General features: G+C 39.5%; 1 protein-coding gene across 2 annotated transcripts in view; it reads right to left on the bottom strand.

Moving 5' to 3' along the window:
* PLCB1 (phospholipase C beta 1) overlaps window positions 1–15241 on the bottom strand; it is a 679784-nt gene that overhangs the window by 198038 nt on the left and 466505 nt on the right. For both annotated transcript variants that reach the window (XM_004276458.4, XM_012535449.3), the window contains exons 5-7: window positions 3596–3675; window positions 1752–1805; window positions 570–645 (exon numbers count right to left, since the gene is read on the bottom strand). In XM_004276458.4, coding sequence (XP_004276506.1) covers window positions 570–645; window positions 1752–1805; window positions 3596–3675 — 210 coding nt within the window. The remainder of the gene's footprint in view (window positions 1–569; window positions 646–1751; window positions 1806–3595; window positions 3676–15241) is intronic.

Genomic DNA, 15241 nt, shown 5'->3' with positions numbered 1-15241 from the left:
CTTGACTACCATAGGAGCAAAGTAGGCAATTTTCAAACTGTTTTGATCCTGTACTCCTCTTGCAAAAGCCTTTTGAGAACCACCCTGCAATGTACATAAATATATTTATTTATAAAATGTACTACCATTCTAATTGCTTATTAACTTAAAAATATTAGCCCTAGACATTTAAAAAGGGGGATAAGATGAAATTAATATTTTAAAATACTACTAATCATAATCTATAATCATTAGCTAATATCTCAACGGACATCAAGAAAGGATTTATAATTAATAAGAAGCTTAAATTCTTAGTAATGTTAATATTTTTGACCAGTACTTTTTTTTGTATTAATTGGTTATTTATTTATTTTTTTCAACTTGCAAAGGGTCTTTCTTATTGAAAATGTTGGAGTTATGGGAGTGAAAGAAACTAATACAGTGACCCCGTATATTGTACATATTAACAAATAAGTCCTATGTACTTCTTAGTTTTAAAAATGTTTGGATAATATTGGGGCAAGATATATTTTAGTATGATTATTCAGGGCTATTTAGCAGTGCTAGTTTTAGGAAGGCAACATGCTCACCCTTGAAGATGGAAGACTACAAGCCTCTAAAGCAGTTTCAACTCGCTTCCGGTCTGCTGAGAACAAGCGGTATATGCTGTGAAGTGAAAGCACACCACGTGAGAGATGCTTAAAAGGCATTTGGATCACACTTGTAGATGACGCCAGCTGAAACATTCCATTCAATCAAACCTCCTTATAATTCATCTTTAGAGAATTAAAAGATACTGATTGTTCTAGCATCAGCATATGTGTTCTGGAAGTTCTATGTGTGTGCTTTTTAAAATCAAAGTGCCTAAAATAAAATCAATATTTTGAGACAATGGCGATGACCCAGTTAAAAAACATGGCACTAAATAGCCTCTGGTATTGTATTAAGCATTAAAATCAACATCCTTGACAACTCTGTCTCCTTGCTGCTACTCACTGCTCTAAAGGTGTACGTTGCTAATATTATTAAGAATAAACAATTAATTAATAGTATTATTATTAATAATGTAACATTTTTATGAGCAGAAGCCCACTGGCAGCTAGTAAGTCAAAGGTTAAAGGCTTTTGACTGAACATGGTCTAGAGATGTGCTTTTGTTGGTCAGTAATTTGGGTTTAAAAAATATAACTTAAGTACTGAACAATTTAATATAACAATTTGGATTTATGGGTTCTATTGAAACATTAGAAAATCTAGCGTCCAGAGCCCACCAGTCCCACAGGGTATATGGTGGAGTTGAGTTGTCCTTGTCTCCTTGAGACGGGGTTTCACTCTTCAGTTTTCCTTCCTGTTCCTGGCCTGCTTCATCATGCATGTTCCCTGCCTGGCTTCTGTTGACATTTGAGTTTGCAACCCCTGCTTCAAGGCTAGTGTCATCTTGGAAGAAAGAGGCATTGTGGTCGCCCAGTTTCCATTCCTAGAATAGATCTGAGTCTCAGATGGTCTTTTAGGTTTAACAGCAAGGGTCCCCCATCCCCTCCACCCCCTTCCTGCTTTGGTGTTTCTTGAGAATGATGCCACAGGAAGCGGGGAGGCCCAGGAAATCTCTATGAGAAAACCAGCTGCACTGATGTGCATATGGAGTGTGTGGGAGGACAGGGTTACCACACATTTCCATGCTCCTACTTGGACCAAAACAGAGCCATGGCACGGATTCACATCTTTGAGGGGAAAAAAAAAAAAAGAATAATGGGAAATGCTCATGAAGCTTACTTTTTGAGAGGAATGCGTCCTTCTGGAGTGACTTGCAGCTTAAGTTTAGTATAGCTGTTGGAGAAGCAGAAAACAAGTGTTTAGTTTTTTTTAAAGTTTTTTATTGAAGAATAAAATGCATAGAAAAGGGCTCCTGCATATGTACAGTTCACTGAATTTTCACCAATTGTCCAAGTTTCTGCAATCACCACCCAGATCAAGAAAAAGAATATTATCACCTTAGTAGCATCCCAGAAGCCCCTGTCATGCCCCCTTCCAGGGCTTATCCCAAAAGTGGGAACCACTATCCTGACTTTAAACAACTCAGATTATTTTTGCCCTTTACATAATGGAATCACGTTCTTTTGTGTCTGGCTTCTTTCACTCAATATTATGCTTTTGAGATCCATCCATATTTTTGCTTTTCATTGTAGATCTTTCACTCTCGTTGCTGTATGGTATTCTATTGTGTGAATATACAACTACATTTTTCTCTTCCACTGCTTCTGGACATGTGGATAGAGAGAAGGGGCAGGAGAGCTTACAAACTCTGCTGATGGGTGTGTAAACTGGGACCACCAGCTGCTCATGCTATGACACAACAATCCTATACCTAGGTGTAGATGCAACAGAAATGCTTACAGTGTGTTCATCAAAAGGCATGTTCTAGAATGTCCATAGCAGCTATTCATAGGGAGATGCCTATTTGAAATGGACATTTGCAATAGATACTATTAGCCAGCTAGATGTTTTACGAGCTATAACATGCTATGTTTCAGGTAAAACATCTTATCTCTCTCTGTGTCACCTTCCACCAACATTGTGTGGCACAACAGATGTTCCAGAAATGTCTGTTAGATGAAGAATGGTAAGATCAAAGACAATTTTTTAAAAATGAGGAATAAAGGAAGAGGGAAGGGGGAGGCACATAGGAAAGGTCTTGAAGGTGACAAAGTAAGGAGATGAGATGATGACATGAAAGAGCATTTAAGTGAAGACCTGTGAGTACTGACTAACAGTAAAAGGATTTCATAGAAGAGTATGAAAGAAATGTGGTCTGGAGTCTTTGGTCTGGAATGATGGGTATGTCTTACAGAAGAAGAGAGAAGAACGTTATTAAATAAAATAGAGGACCACCTAGTAATGTTTCCACTTGTGGTTTTCATTTCAAGGCTTCCCAAAATCCTGGATACCCACTGTTTCCAAACTGAACACAACCAGCTTTCCTAGCTGCTCATCTGGCAGAAATCATTATTTTCCTTGGTCAAATAAATTTCAGAAAGACTGTAATTTGAGAGCGACTGGGTAATCCTGATTTGCTTTCTTTCATTTTCCTTTTCATTCTGCTCTTTCCTCTACATCTTCTTTCTCTTTTCTTACTAACATTTGCTGTGATTGTCTATAAGGACAGGAGTCAGGACATCAGCCTGTTGATTTAAGTATCATCTATCAGAGATCTTAGACTCGAGAGAATTGAGTCCCATATGTTGTTCATTCTCTTCCTCAGATTAATAATTGATACAACACAGGCAGATATAGGGCTGAAGACTCCCTGAGATGAATAATTTTTGGTTCTGAGCACAGCTGCCAGGATTTAGAAGTATCTGCTTACTGTGTGTCAAAGGCATTGACATTCAGGCGAGCTCAGCGTAACCCTGATGTGTGGCTCAGAGGAAAGAACGATCTTTCTTGGAAGTCTTCCAGTTTGAAACGGTGGACGTATCAGTTCTCTAACAAGTGCCAGAGGGAAATTTATGTTTATCAATGTGAGAAGCCAGTGCAGCATAAAAAAAAGACTCACAAAGGAGAAAGGAAACTGATTCAAATGAAGCAGCACCCTTAGCAATAAAATTAGAGCTACTTACGCTTTTTCCAGAAATGCATCCCTAGACATGTTTTGGGCCAGCAGGTTCGTTGCCAGACTGAAAACTTCATTTGTCCATTCCTGAAAAATGTAAATCACACTTGCATTAGCTTAACTACTGTACAGTCATTAGACGCATGTTTTTAGCTAGGCTATTAGGAAGACAAATTAGCTCAATTTGTATGCCTAAGGGTTTTGGGTTTTTTTCCTGTTTTTATCCTGTAAAAATGACATAATTAAATTCAAATCCCTGAGCGATTACTCCTTTCCTAAGGAAATATTCTTTACCCATAAACAAATTTTATCTGCTTTTTAAAATCCCTACAGATAGAGACCTGGTATGTTGCCTTTAATAAGCAAGTATATATTATTCCTTTCCTTGCATTATAAACAGATAAAGAGTTTAAAATAATTATCTTTTCAACACATCTGCAAATAAGATCTTCCTATTTTACTACTCAAGTCAAAGCAGCTATACCAGGAACTCTTTAAATGTTAATTACAGTTCTAGAAATTCTCTAAACTAGGTGCAGTCACATTGTCATACAATATCCGGTACTGTCTCTCCCCTGGCCCCCACCCCCGAGCTGAGTCCATTCCTTACTGCTGACCTAATCTCAATCCCTACCTCACACCATTCACCACTGATCTCTCTTGGCTTCCAAGAAAATGGGAAAGAACAAATCTACAAAAAAAACAGTTGAAGTTCCATTCTGGGTGATGATTTTGAACACACAATTAACATTCTGGGCTGAAAAAAAATAAGAGAAGATGACATAAGAGCTAAGTAATGTAATCATCTGATGTTGTAGTTGACTTGGCTCCCTCCTCAATGAAATCATGTTTTTTAGTTCAACAGCTTTTCCACCTAGTTTTGTTATTCCTGCTATAGCTTTGTTGGTCTTTTGTGTTTTGCCTCCTGATTTAAGGCCCTGATAATATGCCATCATGTAATACTGTAACATCTGAGGTAGAACTGGGGTATAGAGTCATGGGAGAGGGAAGAGGGCACTCTAAGCAGTGTTTTTTGTTTGTTTAGGTGTTTGTTTTACTTTAAAATATTGAGTTTATTTTAAAAATCAGCACAGTAAAAACTGTCACACAAATTAAAGACCTTTAATTTCCCTTGAAGTCTTTTAAATTCTGAGGTTATATAAAATTAAGCAGGAAAACATTCACATTAAATGCAAATCAATTTTGCACAAATAAGTGTGATCAAGCAGCTTACATTATCACCTGAAATATTTGGACTTTAGAGAAAAATCCCAGATGACAACACTCTATGTGCTATAAGAAGATTTACATTATTCTGTTGGGTATGTTTTAGCGGCAGGACTTAGCGGGAATGGGGAGTAGCCTAAAAGGAATTGGAAGAAAGAGGGGAAGTTGCAACAAAAAAACGTAGAGCTGGGGTGAGAGTATGGAGAGCATTTAATGTCTGTTCAGTTTTCTGGAATTTGGCAAAAAAATATAATATCACTGAAGGCCTTTCTTTTAGGGTGAAGGTAACGAGAGCCAGGGCTAGATGGTAGGTTAAGGAGGTTATCTGGCAGCCAAATGCTGGGTGGATTTGAGGCTGAGAAACCAGATGGGGGAACTCAATTAGGAAGCTGTCACAGTCCAGGTGAGATGTAGTGAGGCTTTGGAGTCTATGGACTGTTGGTGGAGGGCTTGGGGAAGATACCACAGAAGAGCTGTCAGTGAAACAAACTTGATGGACACACAGAAAAGCTTTGGAATAACTTTTTAACAGCTTTAAAATAAAATGTCCTCAAAATAGATTAAACTAAGAGTAATAACTACTGGCACTGATTTTCAAAATATGTTTCTGGTATAATATTTTCCAGGCTAGGGGTAGAACTTTAGACTTTTCTGGCTCCATGGCAACCTTATGCTTTGGTAAAAGTATTTATAATTGGAGGCAATGTACCATTTTGTATGTTTACTGGGGGCCAATTCCACAACAGAAATAGGTACAGAGAAGGTATTATGAAGAGCTGGGGAGATTTAATTGGGTCTGACCTTTTAGGTTGAAAGATAAGACCTCTATTACATCTAGTCCAGCAGAAATATAATGTGAACTACACATATAATTTTAAATTTCCAGTAGCCACTTTAAAAAAAATAGAAATAGGTGAAACAAATGTAATAATATATTTTATTTAAGCCAATATTTCAAACATATTATTAGCCATGTAATCAACATAAAAATTATTGAGCTATTATATAATTCTTTTTATGTGCTTAGTCTTTGAAAGAGGTGTGCATTTTGCACGGAGAGCCTGTCTTAATTTGCACTGGCAGCCTTTCAAGTGCTCAACAGCCACACATGGCTGGGAGCTGTGGCTGCAGCATGGGTCAGGGCAGGTCTTCTAGATCCTTCGCTCCTTCTATGGGTCCTTTATAAAGCCAGCTGAAGGATTGCATCATCACCACCTTCAATGCACAGCCACAGCTGTTTCAGAAAGTAAGGCATAATTTATTTTACCACATTCTCAGAATGTGAGCATCTAAATTTCCAAGTGTGGAATTCCTAGAATCCATGGACTTCCTGCAGCCTTTTGAGATATGCAGAAAATCTGACCCAGGCTGAATCAAAATTCAGGGTCTAAAGCAGTAACCAAACCAACTTGAGAAATAACTCAATCCTTGGTGGGGTACTGGTCTCAGTCTATATTACACTGAGCTAAAACAGCATGTGTCTTACTTTGAGTTCCCCAGAAGCAGACCCTGAGACAAGAATTTATGAGAAATGGGTTTATTACAAAGTGTTCCCTGGCAACATTATAAGGGAGTGAGCAGGACTGGGAAGCGTAGAAGGCAGAAAGTTGAGATACCAAGCAAACTCCACAGATGGTAATTTTGGCTTAATCTTTCCCTGTGTAGACCACTCCTGAAACTTGAGTTTTCTGATGAGCAGAAAAGGAGCTGGAGTATGGTGATCCCTGTGCCTGTTAGTCTTGGGTCAGGGCTTGCTGGAGGGGATGGAAATCCCCAGGCACTTCCTGCTTTCCTTGATAGTAGGCAAAGGGGGTTCCAGCATCCAGAGGGTGCATACAACAAAGAGACATGGGTGCTGGCTGTTGGAAGTGAAAGCCCATCCCCATCGAGGTGCTGTATATGAAAATGGTGAATGAATTGGAGGGGATATGGGTAGAGCACTGTTAGAGTCAGACGGATAACAAATTTCAGGACTTTTGGGTACCAGAAGTAGCTACATTGTGTAAATAGGGGATGTGCAACCAAAGTGTTGGAGAAATTGGTTCACATACGTTCTAGAGCAGGGCTTCTCAAACTTTCATGTGCATACAAATCACTGCAGGTCTTGTTAAAATGCAGATGCTGATGCAGATGCTGGGGAGGGGGTGGCAGAGAATCTGTATCCCAAGTGAGGGCTATGTCAGATGATGCTATGAGTAGCAAGAGGACTTACAGCACTGACAGAAAGCTTGATAGAAATGTAGGACTGTAAGCTCCACACCAGATTTCTGACTCAAAATCTGCATTTTTTCCAAGAAACCTTTATATATTTTATGCATGTTTAAGTGTACTGCTGGGCCAGGGGCAGAACTTTAAGCATTATTCTAATCTTTGTCTACTTGCTTCCCAAGCAAATAAAGAAATATTTTGGTCATTTGTTTTAGAATAACCAAAAAGCCCTTACAGCTGTATTAAGAACAACATGGCTAAGAGATGTGGCCAGAGCAGCTTAAAGCAGCCTCAGCCTCAGATCATTATGAGGTTATGACATATGCTTTGCTGCAGGGTAGACGGCTCCCAACCTGGCAGTGCTCTCATAAATCCAGCACTGGGCCCTAGTTAGTATGGCATTGGAAGGACAGCTTCTTATTTAATCTGGAGTATTTGTTTTTCTACTTTCAGAGGCAAAGTTCTGATGATTGCTACTAAGCTTGGTTCAGCCCCTGCTATTTAAACCGTGAAGCTTCTTAAGTGACATTTTCTGCCTTAGGATCCATCTCTTCTTGTGATGGGGATTACAGAGACTTGAACTAGAGAAAATGGATCTAAAGATCAACTTCTGTGGGATTTCACCTGGAGTTTAAATGCACATGTTCGTATCTTCCATTGCAAGATGATTTCTGCAATTCCCTCACCCCGGCGTCGTTACTGAGATCCCAGTCTTTTTTTTTTTTTTTTTGCGGTAGGCGGGCCTCTCACTGTTGTGGCCTCTCCCATTGCGGAGCACAGGCTCCGGACGCGCAGTCTCAGCGGCCACGGCTCACGGGCCCAGCCGCTCCGCGGCATGTGGGATCTTCCCGGACCGGGACACGAACCCGTGCTCCCCGCATCGGCAGGTAGATTCTCAACCACTGCGCCACCAGGGAAGCCCGAGATCCCAGTCTTGACACCATTAAGTTTTCCTAACATGTCACAAAGTTAATGTACTTTTATTTCTAAAGTTATTTAAGTTCTGTCATTCTTGCCACAGGATTTATGTGTTTGCTTAATACTACGAACAATTATTTTACAAGTTTCAGTTACTCTCATAGGTATTGTTTGAGTTTTTACTAGGTACTGAGCTAAATTCTTTGCATCCAACAACTTAATTAATTCTTACAGTAATTCTCTAGGAGGCAGGTACTGTTATTAGCCTCATTTTACAGATGAGGATTCAAAGTTTCAAAGCACTTATAAAATTTATTTATATCCTCAGAGTTAATAAGATCACAGTTTGGGGTTAGATAACTGATTTCTTGGGCTCCAAAACCTGTACTCTTAGATACTGTGCTTTCTGTCATTTTGTCCTAGAACATTTTAAGATGGCTGCTACATACAGTTCAAAAAGATAAAAATGATAAATAAATCCACTTAACTATGCTGTGTTTAAAACACTGACTTAGCACTTACTATGGCCTACGCACTGTTCTAAGCATTTTGTAAGTAATTAACTTTTTTTTTTTTTTTTTTTTTTTTTTTGTGGTACGCGGGCCTCTCACTGTTGTGGCCTCTCCCATTGCAGAGCACAGGCTCCGGACGTGCAGGCTCAGTGGCCATGGCTCACGGGTCCAGCCGCTCCACGGCATGTGGGATCTTCCCGGACCGGGGCACGAACCCGCGTCCCCTGCATCGGCAGGCGGACTCCCAACCACTGAGCCACCAGGGAAGCCCAGTAATTAACGTTTTAATACTCACAACAACCCTATGAGATGTACTCTGTTATTACCACCCTATTTTGACAAATGAGAGAACTGAGGCACAGAGGCATGCAATGACTAGCATAAGGTCCCACAGCTGGTTAGAGGCACATCCGAGGTTTGAACCCAGGAAGTTTGCCTCTGGAGTCTGAACACCTTACCATTATGTTACAGTGATGAAAAAATGTGTGAAGTTCATAAAGTATATACCTTACTACTATGCTACGATAATGATGGTAGAGGAAAAATGGTAAGATGGAGAGAGGGGTGAGGTCCATCACAAAATGCAGCTCTAAAGTCTTAGAACTTTGATAGAGGAAGTCACAGATTCAACTTGAACGTGACTGAACTAATGTGAAGAGAGAGATTCAATAACTTTTAGATCTAGTTGCCCTAGATCCAAATACTAGTCATGAAGCTATTCAACAACCGTTCATAATTCTGAGAACAGAGAGAAATTTCTCCTATCGGCAATTCACACCTCCTAACTTTTTGGCTCAACTTATGAACGCAAGTGGTATACAGACTAAGACAGAACCTTCTGGAAGAAATATCATTCTTGCAGATATTTCTGTTTCCCATTGTTCTGATGCATGCTATCTTTAGTATTTTAATGTATTTTTTAATCTTTCCTTTTTCTAGCATTATGTATCTCTGTTACACCTGAAAATACAAAGAACAGTGTAAATAACACATATCCATATTTAACAAATGTTACCAATTTGTGATATTTCCTTCCGTGCTTTTAAAAAATTATATACTTAAGACACTGCAGTGCAGACTCATTCTATGTTGTGCTTCTCCCTGATTCCACTCTTCTCACTTTCCCAGGAGTAAGCTCTATTTTGAAAAGCAGATATCAATACCTTATCTATTTTCATATGGATTCTGAGGACAGGGGTCTCTATCAGGGTTCAACAAACCCCTGAGGGCTAAATCCAGCCTGCCACCTGTTTTTCTAAATAAAGTTTTACCGGAACACAGCCATGCTCGTTCATTTATGTATTGTCTATGGCTGCTTTCATGCTATAATGGCCCAGTAGAGTAGTTGCAACAGAGACTCCCAAGGGGCAAAGTATTTACTAGCTGGCCCTTTACAGAAAAAGTCTGCCAGTCCCTGGTATGGACTCATATATGTTTATTTAAAATATTACATAAATCATATCATACTGTATGCATCCTTTGGCCAATGGCTATTTGCAGTCAACATTATATCTTTAAAATGTGTCCTTGTTTCTCATGTAGATCTAGGTCATTAATTTTAACTACTAAAATATTCCACTATAAGAATGTATAACTAATTTATTCTTCTGTTCATGTGCATATGTAGTTTTTTCCTTCAAAAATGTTTATTTGTGGGCTTCCCTGGTGGCGCAGTGGTTGAGAGTCCGCCTGCTGATGCAGGGGACACGGGTTCGTGCCCCTGTCCGGGAAGATCCCACATGCCGTGGAGCGGCTGGGCCCGTGAGCCATGGCCGCTGAGTCTGTGCGTCCTGAGCCTGTGCTCTGCAACGGGAGAGGCCACAACAGTGAAAGGCCCGCGTACCGCAAAAAAAAAAAAAAAAAAAGTTTATTTGCACAAACCTATTTCTTGTTGACTCAAGCCACATCCAGAAGTTTCTCTAGGGTTATTACCATGATGTATTCTTAGGATCCATGCATCTTCAGCAGTACTAGAGGCAGCTGCTTGCTCACCAAAGCGGTAAGGACACTCTGTGTTCCTTTTGGCAGTGTAGGAGAGCTTGTATTTTCCTACATTTTCAAAAACAACTTGCTATTATCAGCCTTTCAGAAAATTTTTGCAAATTTGATGTATGCAGTGTGGGACCTTGGATTGGTCTTAATTGGCATCCCTGATTCACCTGCCTGGTTGAGCCTTGTTTTACATGTCAGGGTTGTTCCACTTTTTCTTTTCTGCAAATTTCCTGTTCACATTCTTAACCCATTTTTTTCTTTGGGTATTTGTGCTCGTTGTCTTTAAAAGGGGGAGGGTTTTGTTTGTTTGTTTGAGGTTTGAGCTCAAGCACAAGGTGGTGGTCAGTCTTAGTCCTATTGATAGAAACAAAATTACACATAGTAACTGTGTTTTGTAAATGTCACCCGTGATCGCGGCATGCCAGGCACCCAGTCCATGGCTGTGACCTGATACCAAGCATCTAGAGTCACAGAGAAAAGGCAGAATGTGAAGTCTGTCCTCAAAGACATGTATTTATTCAGTGAGTTCTTTGGGGAAATGACAATATTCTAAAAGGAATACCAAATCTCTTTCTCTGTGTGTGTGTGTATATATATACATATATACATATATATATATATACATTTATAATCTATAATTATATAAGCAATTATGAGTCAATGGTTACCCTAATGAAGTAAAAGGAGTGACAGATGACAATAATCTAAAAGCAGGTATTTCCAAAGTACCTGATTTGGAAGCCTCAATCTGTTGTATTTTTTAAATAAAAGGTTCCTGGAATAAATAATAATTTAAAACAGGGTATTTTAATATTTGTGAGACATATGAAAGTCCTAACAATTTTTAATAGCTTTCCATTTATTTTTAATTTATTGGCAAACCCCTATTGCCATCATTGATAATGGTGTCATTCCCATTACCTCTGCTCATCAGCAGGCAGCAGGTTGGGATTTGAGTAAGAAGGAACAATGCACAGCTCATTCAGGGTTGAGTTGCCTGGCTGAGCACGTTTCTCCCACCTGCTGGCAGGCATCAGAATTCATCTTGCCGTGCATTTGTCTTAATGCCACAGTAAAGAATCTTTTCATGGTGAAAGATGGTATATGAGCCGCAAAGACTTTCATTAAAAGCAGAAAAGACTGTCTGAAAAGTAACTGCGTTTACAGGTCTATGTAGAGCATTTAGAATTTTGGCAAAATTTCCGGCACAGTTCCTCTGTTTTGGGTGGCAGTGAAGATTCGTATTTTATAGTCAAAATGTTGATCTCATATTCAAAGAGAAATGGTTGTCAAATACAATATAATTACCAAAATCAGGAAGTATATTACAACCTAATATTATCAGCACTGGGACACTAGAATCCATATTACTCATATAACGTAATATCAAGGAAAGGTGCATGTTATTCAAATGTCTTTAGGCTATAGTTGCCAAAAGCACAACTCAAACTAGCCTAGGAAATAGGAGAATTTGCCAAGGACACTGGGTATTTCCTGTAACTGAAGGAAAAATTTGACAAACTGCAGTTTGCAGAGTATCAGGAAACTGTGGTCTGGATACCAGGGAGGATTTCTTCATTGCTTTTTCACTGCTCTCTCTTCCTGATGTCATTACTTTTTTCCTGACTGACCAACTTCTTCCCCATGGCCACCAACTGCACCAAGAGTTGTCACATATGGTGCCTCCTACCACCAGAGAGAGTCTGATTGATTTCCTCATAACCAGTATGAAAAATCCTGGGAAAGGTCTCTGATTGGTCTACCTCTAGAACAATCTATTTGAGTAAGAACCTAGCAGTGTCCATGAAAATCAAATCATTATAACTGGAAGAGTATAGAAAACACTACATATAACCATTCATAGGAGTAGCGAAGAAAAGGATGTGCATCATCCCACAACTTGTGTGAGATCTTATAGTTCTGAAGCCAGTTTTTTATACACTGGGGAATAAATCCATACTTGTTGACCTGAGTTGACTGCATGAATGAATGAATGTGTAAATGAAACAGAATTACATCCATGCTTTATAATTTATTGTTTGTGAAATTAATTTTTATGTCTCCTTCATTGTCATAAGTATTCATTCATCATGGTTTGCTACACGGTTTTGGATAAAAGCTTTACACATTTCCTATTGTAATTTGAACTATGCTGGAATAAGTTATAAGAACTCACAGTCCTGTGTGTAGCATGGGGCTGAGGGGACTATCCAGTTAATAAAGTACAGAAACTTTAATTTTAGGGCTTAGAGCATCTGCATTGGCTTCATAGATATACCTTATGCTTTGTTTTATGCTTTGGGCTGTATTCTGAAGATTGTTGCCCAATTATCTTTCCCTGGATAAGTGAAGCACTGCTCTATCCTGATGGTCTAAGGAAGAATTTACATGCCTGCAAGTCCAGTGTACAAGATGTGGATGTAAGGATCCACATTTTGAGAGCTAACTGTCTAGTATATCCCTAGCCCTGTTCTAACACCTTTTGACATTCTCCTTTCCAATGGGAAAAGTTTAATGTGGTGATATCAAGTTAAAATGAACCTTAAGAGAATTCTTCAAATGGAAAGAAATAAAACACCCAAAAGTGCAACATCCTTGGCACAGAGTGGAAGAAAAGAGAAAAAATGTTTGCTTTGGTTACGTTTTCATGATGAGAGGTTTTCAGTTGTATCTTTGTGAATCTCATGTATTTTGAGCATCAGCTGAGGAGACACCCACCTCTCTCTCCAGCTAGTTTCCTGAGTCATTGCTAATTTGCACAACTGAGAAAATGTCCATCAAATGCCCCAATATGAAATACCCAAAGTATCCTTTCCATAGCGTTCATGTCACTCAGCCATATTGAAGTGGTTCTGTCCAAAACCCTCATGTCACTTTATTATTTTTTTCTTTTTTAAAATAAATTTATTTATTTATTTTTGGCTGCACTGGGTCTTCTTTCCTGCGCATGGGCTTTCCCTAGTTGCGGTGAGCAGGGGCTACTATTGGTTGCGGTGCACGGGCTTCTTATTGCAGTGTCTTCTTTTGTTGCAGAGCACCAGCTCTAGGTGCACGGGCTTCAGCAGTTGTGGCACTCAGGCTCAGTAGTTGTGGCGCATGGGCTCAGTAGTTGCGGCACACGGGCTTAATTGCTCTGCAGCATGTGGGATATTCCTGGACCAGGGCTCGAACCTGTGTCCCCTGCATTGGCAAGTGGATTCTTAACCACTGAGCCATCAGGGAAGTCCTTGTTCTTTTCTTAAGGATAAAATATATTTAAAATTCTCTCTGAAGATACTTTCTCCTTTTTTATTTTATTTGTTTCTTTAATTATCCTTGTGTGTCTATTATTCTCTTTTTGTTCGTCTTGGCTTCCTTTGTCATTCAGTATTGTAGCATTTCTCTATAGCCTGTGGATATTTTATTGTTAGTTCACATCTTAGATGGGGCAATAGGAGGGCCGACTGGGAGCTCTGGGTGTGTGAGTGGGAATGACCAGCTTGCAGACTTCTTTCCCAGTGAGCATGTGGGTGCCAGCCACCATAGTGTAGTATCCACAAATGCTAGAATGAGAAGAGCTTTACTCTGGATCCTGAACTCCAATGCTAGCCACCATAATATTTTTTCAACTAGTTTGTTCAATTTCATAAAAGACAGACATTCGGCTCTTTGACCCAGGAAGTAATTAGTTATTGATTAATTCTACATGAGGATCAGGAGGAAGGAGTGGAAGGTTATTTTTCTCACCCCCAATTCTTACTCCATGTTCTGCTGGGCTGGTAGAACTTGAGTCTAGAGCATGTCTCAATTGTTTCTGAGTAGGTCAGGAGTTTCCTTGGCTGTAACTCTCTATGTAACCTAGACTGTGGTCTTCTTGACTCTATCTTATCAGACACTTTCCTCTTTCCATTTTCTTCTCCTGCAAACTTACTAAAATATGTCATGTCTTAGTGACCTATCCATTCTCTTCATCACTGTGTATTTATATTCCTTTATCATCATATTCACAGTAACTCAAAAGAGATAAGAGATCACACCTGTGCTCATTTTGCTGTTTTGGGCTAACACTGCTTTAAATTTTATGTCCAAAGCCAAATATCTGATTTTCCCTTCCTAACTCACTCCCTCTCTCAATAAATGAAATTCCAAAAGGCCCTGAGATCATCCCTAGCTCTCTCTTTCTCTTATTTCATGTATCTGGTACATTCAGTAACTCTTTTGGCTTCACATTCAAAATACATCCAGAACCTAACCATTTCTCACCACCTCTATCCCAAGCACTCTGCTCTCCTTGTTTCTGTTTCTATACCCCTACTGTAGCTTTTCAACAGAGTGACCAGAACAATCCTGTTAAAATACATCACCCCAAATCCATCCCTTGCTCAAAATGATGTAATTGATACCTGTGTCACTGAGAGTAAAACAAAATTCTCACAGTGGCCACCCACCACTATTTGGGTCACCTGTCACATCCCCCAGCCTCTTCCTCTCACCTCTCCCCTGTTCTCCTCCCTGCTTATCATTCCCTTCCACCAACACACTGGGTCACATCTATCTCAGCATCACTCTCCTCCATGATAACCACTTGAAACACTCCAACATCTTCATGGTTTTCTTCATCATATCAGTGTAACCTTATGTGACCAACTTATTTAAAATTGAAATACACACCCCCCCCGCAACACTTCCTATCTCTCTTCCCTGCTTTATTTCCCCCTGGCACCTATCACCATCTTATTTATTTTGTTATCGTCACCCTACACCCACCATTAAGTAAGCTTCATGAAGACAATCATTTTTGTCTAGTTTATCCCCAG

This window comes from Orcinus orca, chromosome 16 (genome assembly GCF_937001465.1).
Source record: "Orcinus orca chromosome 16, mOrcOrc1.1, whole genome shotgun sequence".
Lineage (NCBI taxonomy): Eukaryota > Metazoa > Chordata > Mammalia > Artiodactyla > Delphinidae > Orcinus > Orcinus orca.
Note: the sequence above shows the minus strand (reverse complement) of the source record. Positions and strands in the feature narration are given on the sequence as shown.